A 14,763-nucleotide genomic window follows, 5' to 3' on the forward strand; every position below is an offset into this window, starting at 1 on the left:
GTACATATGATTTTTACTTTATATTTTCTTTTTTCTTATTGTACTGATGTGGTGAATTTCATTGATACCTTATTTTTTAAAACTTGAATACAAACTTACAGAAAGGTTGCAGAGTACTATTAAAAAAAACTTATATAATCATTAACCAGGCAATTCACATTTGCTCCATTGTTTTTTCATTTATAGTCTTTTCTCTATATATATCTATATGTTACTTTCTGCAGATACATGTATATCTATTTTCCTTTTTTATCCTTCTGAATCATCATTTGGTTAGCATGATTTTCAGCCCAGCTCTCCACTATATTAAGTTATTAATTTTCCCTTCTTAATTGTATGTCAAGGAGATTCCTTGCAACTTCATTGATATATTATTTTACTTTATTCTTTAACCCCTAAATACTTTAGAGTATATCATCTAAAAACAAAGACATTTGACATTACTGTAGCATAATTATCAAAATCTGGAAATTAATCTGAAGTGTTGCTTCAGTCTTTTTGACTCATGATATTTACATTTTAAAAGAATATAGGCATGTTATTGTGTAGGATATCCCATACTTTGAGTGTATATGTTTCTTTTAACTAGATTTAAGTGAATACCACAGAAGCTATGTTGTTCTTAGTGTATTTTTTCAGAAGGCAAAGGATGTTGATTTGTCCTGTTACTTGTAATGTGTTAACTTTGATCGCTTTAGGTTGTATTTGCCAGATTTTCCACTGTAAATTTACTGTTTCTCTCTTTGCAACTAGTTAGTATTTTGGGGAGTGATACTTTGAGGCCACACTAATATTATTTTAATTCTCAAGCTTTAACATACTGGTTTTAACATCTATTTTGATGATTCTTGCCTGAAATTGTTATTACAATGATAGTTGTAAAGTGATGATTTTCTAATTTTACTTTTGGAATCAAGATTTCATTCACTAGCTGCTTCAAATGAACTGAGAAACTCTCATTCTTTTGCTGTTTTGTGGAATAAATGTTTTCTTACCTCACTTGTGAAGTCATCTGGACCTGGATCAGTAGTGGGGAGTAGGGATGTCTTTGTATATTATCTCACTATCTTTAATCCTTATGGTCAATTCAGATACTTTATTCCTCTCACACTAATTTTGGGATTTGGATTTGCTCTGTTGTTTTGTTTTTTTTTTCAGTCAGATTATTAACTCACATATTTTAAAATCTGCTGTTTCCTCATAAATGTATTTTCAACTATAAATTTATCTTTTAAGTGCTAAAGGTGGATCCCACAAGTTTTCGATTTGTGTTTTTCATTTTCATTATATCCAAATGTTTGTTTGTTTTCCTTATGATTTCAAAAATTTTATTTATTTATTTTTAAAGTACAGTTGAGTTACAGTGTTGTGTTTGTGATGCACAGCAAAGTGATTCATTTACATATATATGTATATTTATATATGTGTACATATATCCTCTTTTTCAGATTGTTTTCCATTATAGTTTATTACAAGATATTCCCTGAGCTGTACAGTAGTTTATCTATTTTTATATATATATATATATAGCAATTTGTATCTGCTTATTCCAAACTCTTAATTTATCCCTCCCTCTTTTACCTTTGATAACCTATGTCTGTTTGATAACAAACCTAAGTTTGTTTCCTATGTCTCTGAATCTGTTTCTGTTTTGTGCATAAGTTCATTTATATCATATTTGAGATTCCACATGGAAGTGATATCGTATGATACTTCTGTTTCTCTTTCTGACTTCCTTCGTTTAATACGGTAATCTGTAGGTCCATCTGTGTTACTGCAGATGGATTATTTCATTCTTTTTTAAGTGGCTGAGTAATATTCATGTGTGTGTGTATCTTACAACTTCTTTATCCACTCATCTGTTGATGGACATTTAGATTGTGCCCACCTCTTGGCTATTGTAAATAGGACTGCTAAGAACATTGTGGTACATGTATCATTTTGGAAAAGTTGCCATTTTAACTCCAGGATTATTTAGTAGCTTTAAAAGTTTAGTTGTCAAACATTAGCTATTCTTTTCTTATCATTTCTAATTTTATTATAGAAACCATAGTATGTTCAGTATATTCCTTTGAATTGTATTGAAACTTCTTTTATGAACTAAAATGGGAATTGGCAACTATTGTCCAAGGACTAAACAGGGCTCACTGCCATCTATATTTATACATCCTTTACTAAAATGGTCTTTATACTTCCAAGTGCTTGAAAGAAATCCAATGATTAATATTTTGTAACAGGTGAAAAATAGATAAGATTCAAATCTCAGTGTCTATAAATAAAATTATATTGAAACACAGCCATGCTCATTCATTTTCACATTGTCTGTGATTGCTTTTGTGAATTGTGACAGAGACTGTATGGCCTACAAAGTCTAAAATATCTTACTATTGGCCCTTTACATATAAAGTTTGCCAATCTGGCACAGTGTCTGTTTTTATAAATGTTTATTCTTAGCTGGCTGTCTGGTTCTGCATTCAGTGTATCTGTTAGCTCACGTTATTGATTGTTTTATTTGTTTTTTCTGGTCATATTTTATGTGTTTAGTCTATTGGTTTCTAAGAGAAATATATTAAAATTTCAATTCAGCTGTTGATTTGTCTTTTTTCACTTATATTTCATCAAGGCTTTCCTTTCATTAGTTTGGTTCCAGAGATTCACACATCCCCTTAGCTTCTGCAGCTTCTCCATGGTTGGAGATGGGAGTTAACAGTTTATGCTAACTTCAGACTTCCAACTAACTTATTGCTTAATACAGAGAATGCAAAGGACAGTGGTAGTCTCCGGCTTCAGACCCACCTGTTTATCACCTAGTACAGCAAGTACAAAGCATTATAACTTAGATATGTTATTGTGAAATTTTAGAATTCCACGGGTGGAGAGATGATTCAGAAAACTTCCAGGCAGAGGAAGAAAAGAAGTCAGTTTTAAAGAAATGAATGTCAGACTGGCATCTAATACTGTATGCTAGATGAAAATGGGACTGTGTTTACAATTTTCTTAAGAAAAGTAATTTTTAACCCAGAATTCTTTACTGTCAAATGATTAATTATGAGGATAGGGTTTTTAGACATGCATGGACCCATAAAGTTTAACTTGGTGTCTACCGTCATTTAGGTAGTTATTTAAGGTTGCAGCAAAATAATGTGAACCAAGGACACGGAAGACAGAAGTTCAGGAAAAAGTTAAGTCAACCCAGATGAAAATGAAAAGAAGGCTTAAGTTAATGACTGTTCAGAAGTCCTAGAAAGCAGTCATTCAAGATTGAAGCAAGAGAAAAGAGGCTTTTAGGTGGGAGATCTTAGGAAGGAAAGTGAGAACTATATAGAATGAGTGGTATCATGAAAGGTTTGGGGAAAATTTGATGATATAAAGGATAATAGTGTCAGAAAAGTAAATACAGTTTTAAAATGTCATGGGAAGCAAAATGAATGAATGAGTGAATGAATGAATAAATAAACAAAGATGTCTAACTGTGAACCAAATTAGAATATATTGTGGTGTTAAGAAATTGATAGAGTGTAATACAGAATCCGTTTAATCTTGATTCTGAGAACAGTGTTTTTCAAGTGGTTCTAAGGTTGTGACGTTAGACATGGAGAGTAAGAAGCTAAGTGTGCCAGGATTATGTTTCCTTGTACAGTATTTACATAGTAATAAAAATATAAATATTGTTTATTGATACTCAATTTCGAGTCATCCTTTGGACAGGACAGAAATGGGCAAAGCCAAGAATGCTATTGTTGGAGGGCAGAATATAACAACTATATCAATAAAAGTAAAAGTGAAGCTGACAGAGAGGGAAGGAAGGGGAGGAACAGGTTACTAGTCCCAAAAGCTTTCTTTCAAAATGGAGAATCAAGAGATAATGTCACCTGTGTTCAATTCCTGGTCAAGGAATTAAGATCCCACATGCTGTGCAGCACGGCCAAAATAAAAAAAATCGAAAAGAATGAATGTATGTATAACTGAATCACTTTGCTGTACACCTGAAACTAACACAACATTGTAACTCAACTATACTCCAATAAAATTAAAATGTTTTTAAATAATAAAAAATAAGAGAATAAGATCTAACATTTCAAAATACATACAAAAAGAGATAACGTCAAGTTGACAAGCAATAAAGATATGTTTAGTATTTAAAGTTCAAAGATACTTAAACAAGAATTAAAACTAATAGCATGTATTTCAAACATTGAGAGAACAGAAAAGGGAGGAATTTTAGAGATAAATTCTTAAGGTTTCATATTAGAGGTCAGTCAGTTTATTTTCAAGTTGATAACTTATAACTAGTAATATAAACATGTTGTCTACTAGTGTTGTAGTGGCAACCATTAGAATAAGAACTGTTTAAAGACTGGGTTTGAGTGCTGAGATCTGCTTTTACCATATAAACTCTTTTGTAATATTTGTTCTAGTACACATATTTGATAAAAGTAAAAATTAAATTCATAAAACAAAAGAACAGAAGTATTTCAACAAATTCAACTGTGTACGTGTGGAGAACTCTTATTCAGTGTTGCCCCTCTTCTTGTCTTTTCCATAAAGACAACAATTTTATTAGCTTTTTCTTTACCCTTCCAATACCTTTCTAATGCATATATAGGGCTTCCCTGGTGGCTCAGACAGTAAAGAATCTGCCTGTAATGCAGGAGACCTGAGTTCCATGCCTGGGTCAGGAAGATCCCCTGGAGAAAGGAATGGCTACCCCACCAGTATTCTTGCCTGGAGAATCCCATGAACAGAAGAGCCTGGTGGGCCACAGTCTATGGGGTCGCAAAGAGTCAGACATGACTGAGCAACTAACACTGCACCAGAGACAACTATCCATATTTTTTCTTCCTCTTCTAATACATTATCAGTAATCTCAGATATGCAGATGACACCACCCTTATGGCAGAAGGTGAAGAGGAAACTGGAGAGGAACTGAAGAGCCTCTTGATGAAGGTGAAAGGGGAGAGTGAAAAAGGTGGCTTAAAACTCAACATTCAAAAAAACTAAGATCATGGCATCCAGTCACATCACTTGATGGCAAATAGCTGGGGAAACAATGGAAACAGTGATACACTTTATTTCATTATTTTTCTTTCTTTCCAAAACTTGGCCTGTCTGTTGTAGTTTTAATCTAATTATACAGAAGAACAAACCTATGGTGTTAACTATAAGCTAATACCTTAGAGCAAACCTAGTACCTAATAAAAAAAGATAGTTCTAGTATCATGGAAAATAATGAGTTTTTTTGATAGCTTATTTTTTATGATCATAGTACCTTGATAGACGAAAATAAATATCTTATTCTTGAATTTCACATGCATTTAGGTATGATCTGAAATTTAACCATAAGCTAATTAATGGTTTATTTTCAGAATCTTCCTTACCTGTTATTTTATTGGCTGATTTGCAGTTGTGTGGATTGCCTTTTGTCATATTAATAATCTCACTTTAATGCTAAACAGAACCACTTCCCATCAAATTGATAATAAAACACTTTGTTTGTGGTGCTTAATTGCAGTATTCCTTTGCTTTGTTGGCCCTGTGTATTTAATTATTCTTAAGCAGGAGAGAGCTTCAATAATTGATACTTGAGGCAGTAAAGCTGATTGGTGTGTTGACTTAACCAGAAAGCTAACAAGTCCGCAGAAAAACTGTTGCACTTTTATAAATTTACTGTGTGTTTCTAAGGAGACTGTTGAGCAAGTATTGTTCCTGCTCCACCCTCACCCCATGATGTCTTCATTATTTGATTTGTTAAAGCCTTTTTGTTTAATGCTAATTTGTTTACCTGTGGTACAGTCATTTTTCTTTCACTTTTTAACTTTTTTTTTTTAACAGTTTTCTGCTGTTGATCATCTGCAGTCACTCATCCAAATAAGCTTTCCATCATTTATTTAGAGTCTTCATTCTGCTTATCTTCTCTTCATCTCGCAAACTATAATGTCTCACCACAGCTGGCACAGAGTGCTGTGCTTAGTCGCTCAGCCATTTCCGACTCTCTGCGACTCCGCAGACTAGCCCACCAGGCTCCTCTGACTATGGGGATTCTCCAGGCAAGAAGATTGGAGTAGATTGCCATGCCCTCCTCCAGAGGAACTTCCAAACCCAGGGATCGAACCCAGGTCTCCCGCATTGCAGGGCAGATTCTTTACTGTCAGAGTCACCAGGGAAGCCCCAGCAGAGAGTGAGGTGGAGCAAAATATGCCACCCTCAAATAGGCCATTTTGGTGTGTTGATTATTTTGAATTAAAGTTACTTAAGAAACAGATGATGCAAGCATACTGACCCTCCTTTGTCTCCCTGAAAGCAGGAAATAAATCTTCCAAGTGAAAGTATCCTCCTTACATTAGTACAAGGAGGGTAGAAGTCATCTTTATCACCAGAGATAGGAAATTCAAGGCAGAGAAGGCTGATTAAGCCCCAGGCCATTTGTTTTGTCAGAGTTCCACAAATAATTGTTTTCTTTGTCTAAAAGGCATAAAAATTGCATGCTCTGGTCACTTCTTAAAGTCTCATATCTTCATGAGTTCCTGTATGTATGAAATTAAATTTTGTTTCTCTCCTGTTAATCTGTCTTGCGTCAGTTGAATTTTTAGACCAGCCAAAGAACCTAGAAGAGAAGAAGGCAAACGTTTTCCTCCCTTACAAGACAGTCAGTTTTACCTAGGTCTGCATTGCTCTTCCTTAACTATAATGGAAAATTAGTTTTCAGACACTTAGGATATAAATATTAAGCATAATTTTCATAAATACTTTTTGTTTTTTGTGAAGTAGTCTGTTAATTACAGGCAGTGATTCCCCACCCCCACCCCAGGAGAAAGAATTGATGTCAAGGAAAGAATAGTTGTTTAGTGAACTGATTGTGTTTTTGTCACTTTTTACAAAGCTTACAAAGTAATATGACTTGGGATTTGAGCTTTATAATGTCTTAAAACCTTTATTTTCTATGATTTGAAAATGAATTTTGGGGAGCAAAAAAGCTTAGCTAGTAAATTTTGATTATCGGTATATTTTTTATGACTGCATTTTCAAATGTAAGCTCTTTTTGCTATCTTTGTCTTTTATCATATCCTGAAATCATTAGGGTCAAAAGTTATCAGTTTTTTAAAGTGTCAAAATTATTTGAGATACGCGTTGTTTATTCTGTAAAATGAATAGTAACCCCCTCTCTGCTATTTCCAAGTATAAAACTTTGGAATCAAATATTTTAATTTTTCTTATTGTATAATAAGACATAAAAATAGCATTCCAGCATTTCATTGGATCCTATAGGGTTTGCTTTACTTATGCATTATTTTAGATTATTGTTATTACTACTATTACATTATTATTACTACTCTTTTAAAAAATGCTTCTTGTTACTATTAGAAGATCTAGTAGAATTATCAAACTTAAATGCTTTTATTTTGAAGACTAATGTTCACCATTTCCTTTTATAGTTTATATTTCGTGTAGAAACATGATATATAACAGTTAAGATGTTTCATTAATTTACTTAATATGCCATATAAATTTATCTTTTTGTAAATATTTGACTAGTAGATCACATTTTTGGACTAAATTTGTCTTTTACAGTTAGAAATCTAAATGGTGATTTAAAGGTGAAGAATAAAGTTTTAAAAAATCCTTCAAATGAATAGTTTTAATATATTTGCTCTATTGATTCATCATTTATCCATGAGAGGAATTAGGCCAACAGTCAAGTTAGGGAACAGGCTTCCCTGGTGGCTCAAATGGTATAGAATCTGCCTGCAGTGCAGGAGACCCAGTTTGGATCCCTGGGTCGGGAAGATCCCCTGGAGAAGGAAATGGCAACCCACTCCAGTGTTCTTGCCTTGAACATAGACAGAGGACCCTGGTGCACTGCAGTCCATGGCGTCACAGACATGAGTCAGACATGATTTAGCGACTAAACTACAAAACAGCAATTCTATGTAGCATGACCAGCAACTCTGTGTTAAGCATACTTGATTGCTCTGGAGGCTAATCTTAGAATTCACTCTCCAGCCCCTCCAGCCATGTAGTCAACCTTGCCTGTAATACTGTCTGGTGACTCAAATCCCCTCAAGTTTAAAAAAAAAAAAAAGACACTTTCTCAGGCATAACTTTACCAGGGATTTAGAGATTACCTCCTAGAAGGAGAGGGCAAAAACCAGACCTCTCTTTGAACAAGGTTAGATTCTTTATTACACAGACTGTGAGCCAAACTGAGTAATATTAAAATTGTGGCGGTCATGTGCCAATTCCAACAATATTTGAAGAACCCTTTGGAAATAGCTCATCTGGTAAAGAATCCACCTGCAATGCAGGAGACTGGTTTGATTCCTGGATTGGGAAGATCCGCTGGAGAAGGGATAGGCTACACACAGCAGTATTCTTGGGCTTCCCTTGTGGCTCAGCTGGTAAAGAATCCACCTGTGGTTCAGGAGACCTGGGTTCGATCCCTGGGTTGGGAATGACTACCCATTCCAGTATTCTGGCCTGGAGAATTCCATGGACTGTATAGTCCATGGAGTTGCAAAGATTCAGACACAACTGAGTGACTTTCACTTTTACTGTAGAAGCAAAAATGCATCTTAGTAGTCATTTGTAGTATATTAGTAACTTGAAGTTACTATATATTGTTAAACAGAAGTTTGAGATTTCTTACAGTTTTACCTTCACTCAAAAAGAAAAGATTGTCTCTTTTACTTCTGAATATTTATTCTATGGATAGAAGAAAATATTGTATTCTAAATGCAGCATAATTTTGGGGATCAATAACTTACATGTGGTGCTAATATTGAGTAGTAGGGAAATAGTAGGCAATTACAGAATTTAAGAATTCATTAAATAATTATGATGGAGACTAACAATGTGACAAAAACTTATCAGTTAAAAAGATTACAGAGAAACATAGATTCATATTATAACTTTGTACAGTGTGTATTAGGATAACACAACTATGAAAATGATCTAGCTAATTAACATTTATATATTTTCCTGATATAATTGGATAAGTATGCAAAAATGTTTAAATGAAGATGATTATAGTGAAAAATTTGACCTCCTGTTTTTTTCCTAAACAGATATCATCAGTGTGCTGAAGGAAAGTTCTAGTGCCACATTGTTTATTCTTCTTATGTCCTACTCTTGCCATCTCATGGACTGTAGCCCACCAGGCTCCTCTGTCTATGGGATTTTCCAGGCAAGAATACTGGAGTGGTTGGCCATTTCCTTTTCCAGGGCATCTTCCTGACCCAGGGATTGAACCCGGGTCTCTTGCACTTCAGGCAGGTTCTTTACTGACTGAGCTACCAGGGAAGCCCCTCTTATTCTCAAAGGTTAATTACAAATGGAACTTTATTAAATCTCTTTTGCAGTCCTTTCCATTTTGATTTTGTCAAAATCCAGTCTTTTATCAATTTATCTGACAGGGAATTTGCTTTTTGTTGGTATCAAAAAGTTTGCATTTCTTTTTAAAACTTTAGAAAGTTTCCTTTATTGAAAGAATATTTTTACCTTTAAGGGATTGCTATTCACTACTAATTACATTGTGTATGTATAACTAGATCTCCCCCATGGCTCAGCAGTAAAGAATCCACCTGCCAAGCAGGAGACATGGGTTTGATTCCTGGGTCGGGAGGATCAGGAAATTCTCTACTGCTGTCGGGGGCCAGGTTTCGATCTCTGGTCAGAGAACTAAGATCTCACAAGTGGTGACATGTGGCCAAAAACATTGACTGAGAGCTGAACAAATTACCATTTGAAATAGGTTGGTTTTAAATTTATACATGTTGCTTATTGTCATTCCTATATATAAATGTTTTAATCTTGGTAATAGACCTCATGGTTACAATGAAAAGGCTAGGCCCGCTCACTTACCTTTTAGCTTTGATAATTCAACTTTGAAATTGGTCAAGCTCTTACCTGAAAAAAAGTCTAAATTACTTAAAAGAGTAGTTATTTAAGAAATAATACACAATAAAGACCATTTAAGGAATAATGGAAGAAAAATCACTTATTTAAAGGATTTGGCCAATATAGAAATAAATTACATCTTTTTGTTCAACTTTTAAGAATATATGTATACAATATATATATCATGAAAAAGTATATATATATTTTTATATATATGTCTGAAAAAGGAGTGCTGCACAAATTATTCACATGCAAATGCTTAAAAACATACTAAAAAACTTAACATGCTTAATATACCAATTGTGTTTAAAATACACTAAATATACTTAAAAGTATACTGCAAAAATAATAATTAGGATACAACCCCTGAATATGGTTTTTGGTACTTCAGCTGTAACATCTCAGAGGGTTTGATCAAAAAAGGTTATAGGATTATGCTCCCAATTATGTGATGGCAGTTCTTTTTTTTATTGTTAACAACCATGTAGATGTGCAATAATTTTCCTTTACTGTTCTCTTCCAGCCTTTAGATGTTATGATTCTTGAGGTGTTCTCCTTAAATGCCGTGATAATCAGATTTAAGTAATAGTACTAGCTTTTAAAATTTTTAGTAGTAAATTTATGGATCATTATCAGAGACTCATTTTTATTAACACAATATTGCTCTTGCTTTTCAGCGGGGGTCTGATGAGCTTCTTTCTTCTGGCATCATTAACGGACCTTTTACCATGAACAATTCCACTCCTTCTGCAGGTGTATACGGTGAGTTTTTTTTTTTTTTCAAAATTTGAGAATTTTCTTCCCTGGGTTTCAAACATTTTTTCCACAGTGTTCTTATTTTGCTCATCTTATAACATCAAGTGCTACTATTTATAACAAAAACTAAAATCTGTGGCAGTGAAGTTCATATAGATGAAGTTACTAGTTACAGCACCCTTAAATTTCAAGGATTAATTTGGATCTAATTTTTGACTGGCATTCTTTGTTACATAATTGTGATAAATTATCAATAAGTTGGTGATCTAGAACTATTGAGTAAAAGAGCTAGATTTAAAAGCTTGCACTGAATGATGATGACTTTAGAGGTATTAAAACTAAGTTAAAATTTTATAAACTCACATGATTTTAAAACTAAATGTTCTTGAAATTTGAGGACTGTAAAATGAATTGGAGGAGTGAAGTACTGAAGAGATAGCAAGGGAGTTAGGAGGCTATTGCTGTACAGGAAATCCTGGTAAGGGAGGAAGATTTCTACTGTAGCAGTAGCAGTTGTGATGGAGAGAATTAGAGAACATAGGTGAAATTGATGGTAATTGGTGATTAGTTGAATGTTTGAATAAGGAATTCCACTGATGATTTTCAGATTTTAGATTTGGATAATTGTGTAGCTGAATTGTAGTGCCTTCATTTATTTTAGAAAATACAGAAAAAATAGGGTTGGACAACATAGCATGTTCAGATTTCATACATTGATTTGAGGTTCCTCTGGGAACATCCAGGTGGAAGTGTCAGGTAGGTAGTGGGTTCTTCTGGTTTCAGCGTCGTAAGAGACATTTGGAAATCTATATCACAGCCACTTAACAGTGGAAGCCATGAGAGTAGAGAGTCTCAGAAAAGATTTTTTTTATCCAAAGGTTTTTGGAGTTACAGGAAGTTAGAGAAGAGTGGACCTCACCTTCTAGACACTGATGTTTGGAAGAGTGAACAACCTTTCTGTGAGAACCCCTATAAGAGAAGTGACAGTTAAGAGAAAAATGAAAAGAAAATTCAGTGAAGAGATTAAAAGTATATGAGAATTGGTCAGCCATGGACCATTACTCTAGAAGATTCGTTGGTGGGGCAGCAACAGGGGGTTTGTTCTTGTGAAAGTGTGAACAGTAGATAATAGGAGCAGGAGACTGAAAGCGCTCTCAAATTTGACTTGGCTTCAGAATCATCTGAGTGTTAAAGCACATTTGCAGAGTTCATCGTCAGAATTGCTAGGCCAGTAGGTCCAGGATGGGTCCTGATAATTTTGCATTTCCACAAGTTCCAGGAATGATGATGCTGACATTTGAGGAGCCACACTTAAAGAGAATTACTGAATGAAGGAAATAACTAGAATTTGAAGTTCTAAAATCTGATTATCCTCTTGATCTGTTAGACTTTTAAGGAGAATTTGGCTCTTACTCCTAGAGCTAGGTACATCTAGGCGGGGGGTGGGGGGGGTGGGACACGTGTTTGCTTTTAACTTTAAAACCGAGGTCAGTTTGTCTGATCATATTTATAAACTACTGGAACAGATGACCAGAAAGACTGACATCTGGATTGATTGATTACTTAGGAAAAGAAAGATGTATGAGCTGTGAGTTTATCTGGCAGCAGTAGTCTGCTCTGTTTTGTCTTTATGTTTTGAATTTCCTCTTGTATCCCGTTTCATTCTAGGTTCAGTGTTTTTAGGTTGACAGTTATTTTCTCTTAGTACTTTGCAGGTACTGTTTTATTATTCTTTTAGCCTCTGTTGTTGAGAAGCCTTTTGTCAGCCTATGTTATTATTGTGTAGATAGAATTAATTCTCTGTAATTGTTCTAACAGTTTTCTCTTTAATTTTGTTCTGTGTCTCTAGCTATGTCTGGGTGTGGATCGCTGGTTCTCTGAGGGTTCACTAAAATAGCTTGGGAAACTTTGAAGAAAATACAGATACCTTGACCTACTCCACACCAATTCTGAAATTGCTGGTTGGGGAAGGAGAGGCCTAGGTACTGTTTTTAAAGCTTCTTAGCTGATACATGTCGGAGAAGGCAATGGCACCCCACTCCAGTACTCTTGCCTGGAAAATCCCATGGACAGAGGAGCCTGGTGGGCTGCAGTCCATGGGGTCACGAAGAGTCAGACACGACGGAGCGACTTCACTTTCACTTTTCACTTTCATACTTTGGAGAAGGAAATGGCAACCCACTCCAGTGTTCTTGCCTGGAGAATCCCAGGGAAGGTAGAGCCTGATGGGCTGTCGTCTTTGGGGTCGCAGAGTCGGACACGACTGAAGCGACTTAGCAGCAGCAGCAGCTGATACATGTAAGGTGCAGCCAGGGTTGAAGACCATTGCTGCAGACTTACTTTAATTTATCCTGCTTAGTAGTGACCCCAACTTTCCACAGAATTGCCTCCTTCTGGAACTCCAGTTAGACATGTTTTGGGCCACCTCATTTAGTCCTGCATTTGTTTAACCTCTTGCATTCATTGTCACCTACTTCTCCTTAAAGTCCTGTATTTTGGATAATTTCCTTGAAATGGTTTTCTGATTCACTCAGTGTTCAGCTTTGTCTGGTATGCTGTTTAATCCTTCTGTTGAGTATTTGATTTCAAGGCATATATTTTTCATTTTTCTGTGTCCATTTGATGCGTTTTTTTAAAGACCACCTAGTTTTGTTTTTTTAATATCGTGTTCTTTTTTTATGGTCACTATTGTTTTTTCCCCTAATTTTTTAATTATTTAAAACAATTTTTATAGTCTCAGATTTTACAATTATGGAGTTCTTAGGGGTGCTAATATTCCTGGGGTTTGTATCAGCTAATCTTTGCTTATGGTATATTATTTTTACTTGATTCATAATTTTTGGTTATGAGATAAACTTCAACTAAATTCTATTTTTCCTTCTGTGAGAATCTTTTGTGTTTGCTCTGCTAGATTTGCTAGGGTAGAAACGGCAACCCACTCCAGTATTCTTGCCTGGAAAACTCCATGGACAGAGGAGCCTGGCGGGCTGTAGTATATGGACTTGCACAGAGTCAGACACAGCCAAGCGTGCACACGTAGCACAGTATAGTCCTGCTAACGCACCCTAATGTGTATGCTAATATATTGCTTTGGGGATTCATACCAGAAGACAAGAGAAAGTAAAAATCTGGGTATTTACATTTCTCCATTCAGATCTCTGAACAGACATATACTTCCTTGTTCAATACCTGTGGTAGATGGAAAATTTCTAATTTTACTTTGCCTTTTACTGAAAGGGGGCCTCCTAAGGGGCTGGCATGTTGGTACCTAAAAATTTTGCTTCTATTTTTTAGGTCACCTATACATTAAAAATACTTTTGTAATACTTAATTCAATATTTGCAATTCTCTAAAAATTTCAAAAACTAAAGATTATGTTACTCTTAATTCTTGACTTCTTTGAATAAATATTTCTGATTGATTTTGAACAAATTTTATTGGAAAGTTTCTAGGGCTCATTTAAAGAGTTTAATCCCATTGTAAGATACTTAAGTAGTTCTTCAAAGACATAAATAATTTTAAAAATCACATTAATAATGGGTTGCTAAAGGAAAGCCATGTATAGTACTGTGTTGAAAGATCTTTTTGTATACTGTCTTCATCACAAAATTTTTGTAGTTTCAGTTTAGTTAAGTCACTCGGTCATGTCCAACTTTGTGCACCCCCGTGGACTGCAGCACGCCAGGCCTCCCTGTCCATCACCAACTCCCAGAATATACTCAAACTCATGTGCATCAAGTCGGTGATGCCATCCAGCCATCTCATCCTCTGTCATCCCCTTCTTTTCCCACCTTCGATCTTTTTCAGTTTTTCCCAGCATCAGGGTCTTTTCAAATGAGTCAGTTCTTTGCATCAGGTGGCCAAAATATTGGAGTTCCAGCTTCAGCATCAGTCCTTCCAATGAATATTCAGGACTGATTTCCTTTAGGATGGACTAATTGGATCTTGCTGTCCAAGGGACTTTAAAAGTCTTCTCCAACACCACAGTTCAAAAGCATCAATTCTTCGGCACTCAGCTTTCTGTATAGTCCAACTCTCACATCCATACATGACCACTGGAAAAACCGTAGCCTTGACTAGACGGACTTTTGTTGGCAAAGTAATGTCTCTGCT

General features: G+C 35.1%; 1 protein-coding gene and 1 pseudogene across 5 annotated transcripts in view; both read left to right on the plus strand.

Moving 5' to 3' along the window:
- Positions 1-14,763, plus strand: part of PTBP3 (polypyrimidine tract binding protein 3) — a 90,461-nt gene that overhangs the window by 11,395 nt on the left and 64,303 nt on the right. For 3 of the 5 annotated variants that reach the window (XM_070375104.1, XM_070375103.1, XM_070375106.1), the window contains one exon: positions 10,572-10,656. In XM_070375104.1, coding sequence (XP_070231205.1) covers positions 10,623-10,656 — 34 coding nt within the window. In that variant the 5' untranslated portion in view covers positions 10,572-10,622. Of the gene's footprint in view, positions 1-9,142; positions 9,182-10,571; positions 10,657-14,763 lie in introns of those variants that run through there. The other 2 variants (XM_070375105.1, XM_070375102.1) reach the window with 2 other exon arrangements.
- LOC106701363 (immunoglobulin-binding protein 1 pseudogene) overlaps positions 1-14,763 on the plus strand; it is a 33,720-nt pseudogene that overhangs the window by 11,309 nt on the left and 7,648 nt on the right.

Source organism: Bos mutus, chromosome 8 (assembly GCF_027580195.1).
Source record: "Bos mutus isolate GX-2022 chromosome 8, NWIPB_WYAK_1.1, whole genome shotgun sequence".
In the NCBI taxonomy this organism is placed as follows: domain Eukaryota; kingdom Metazoa; phylum Chordata; class Mammalia; order Artiodactyla; family Bovidae; genus Bos; species Bos mutus.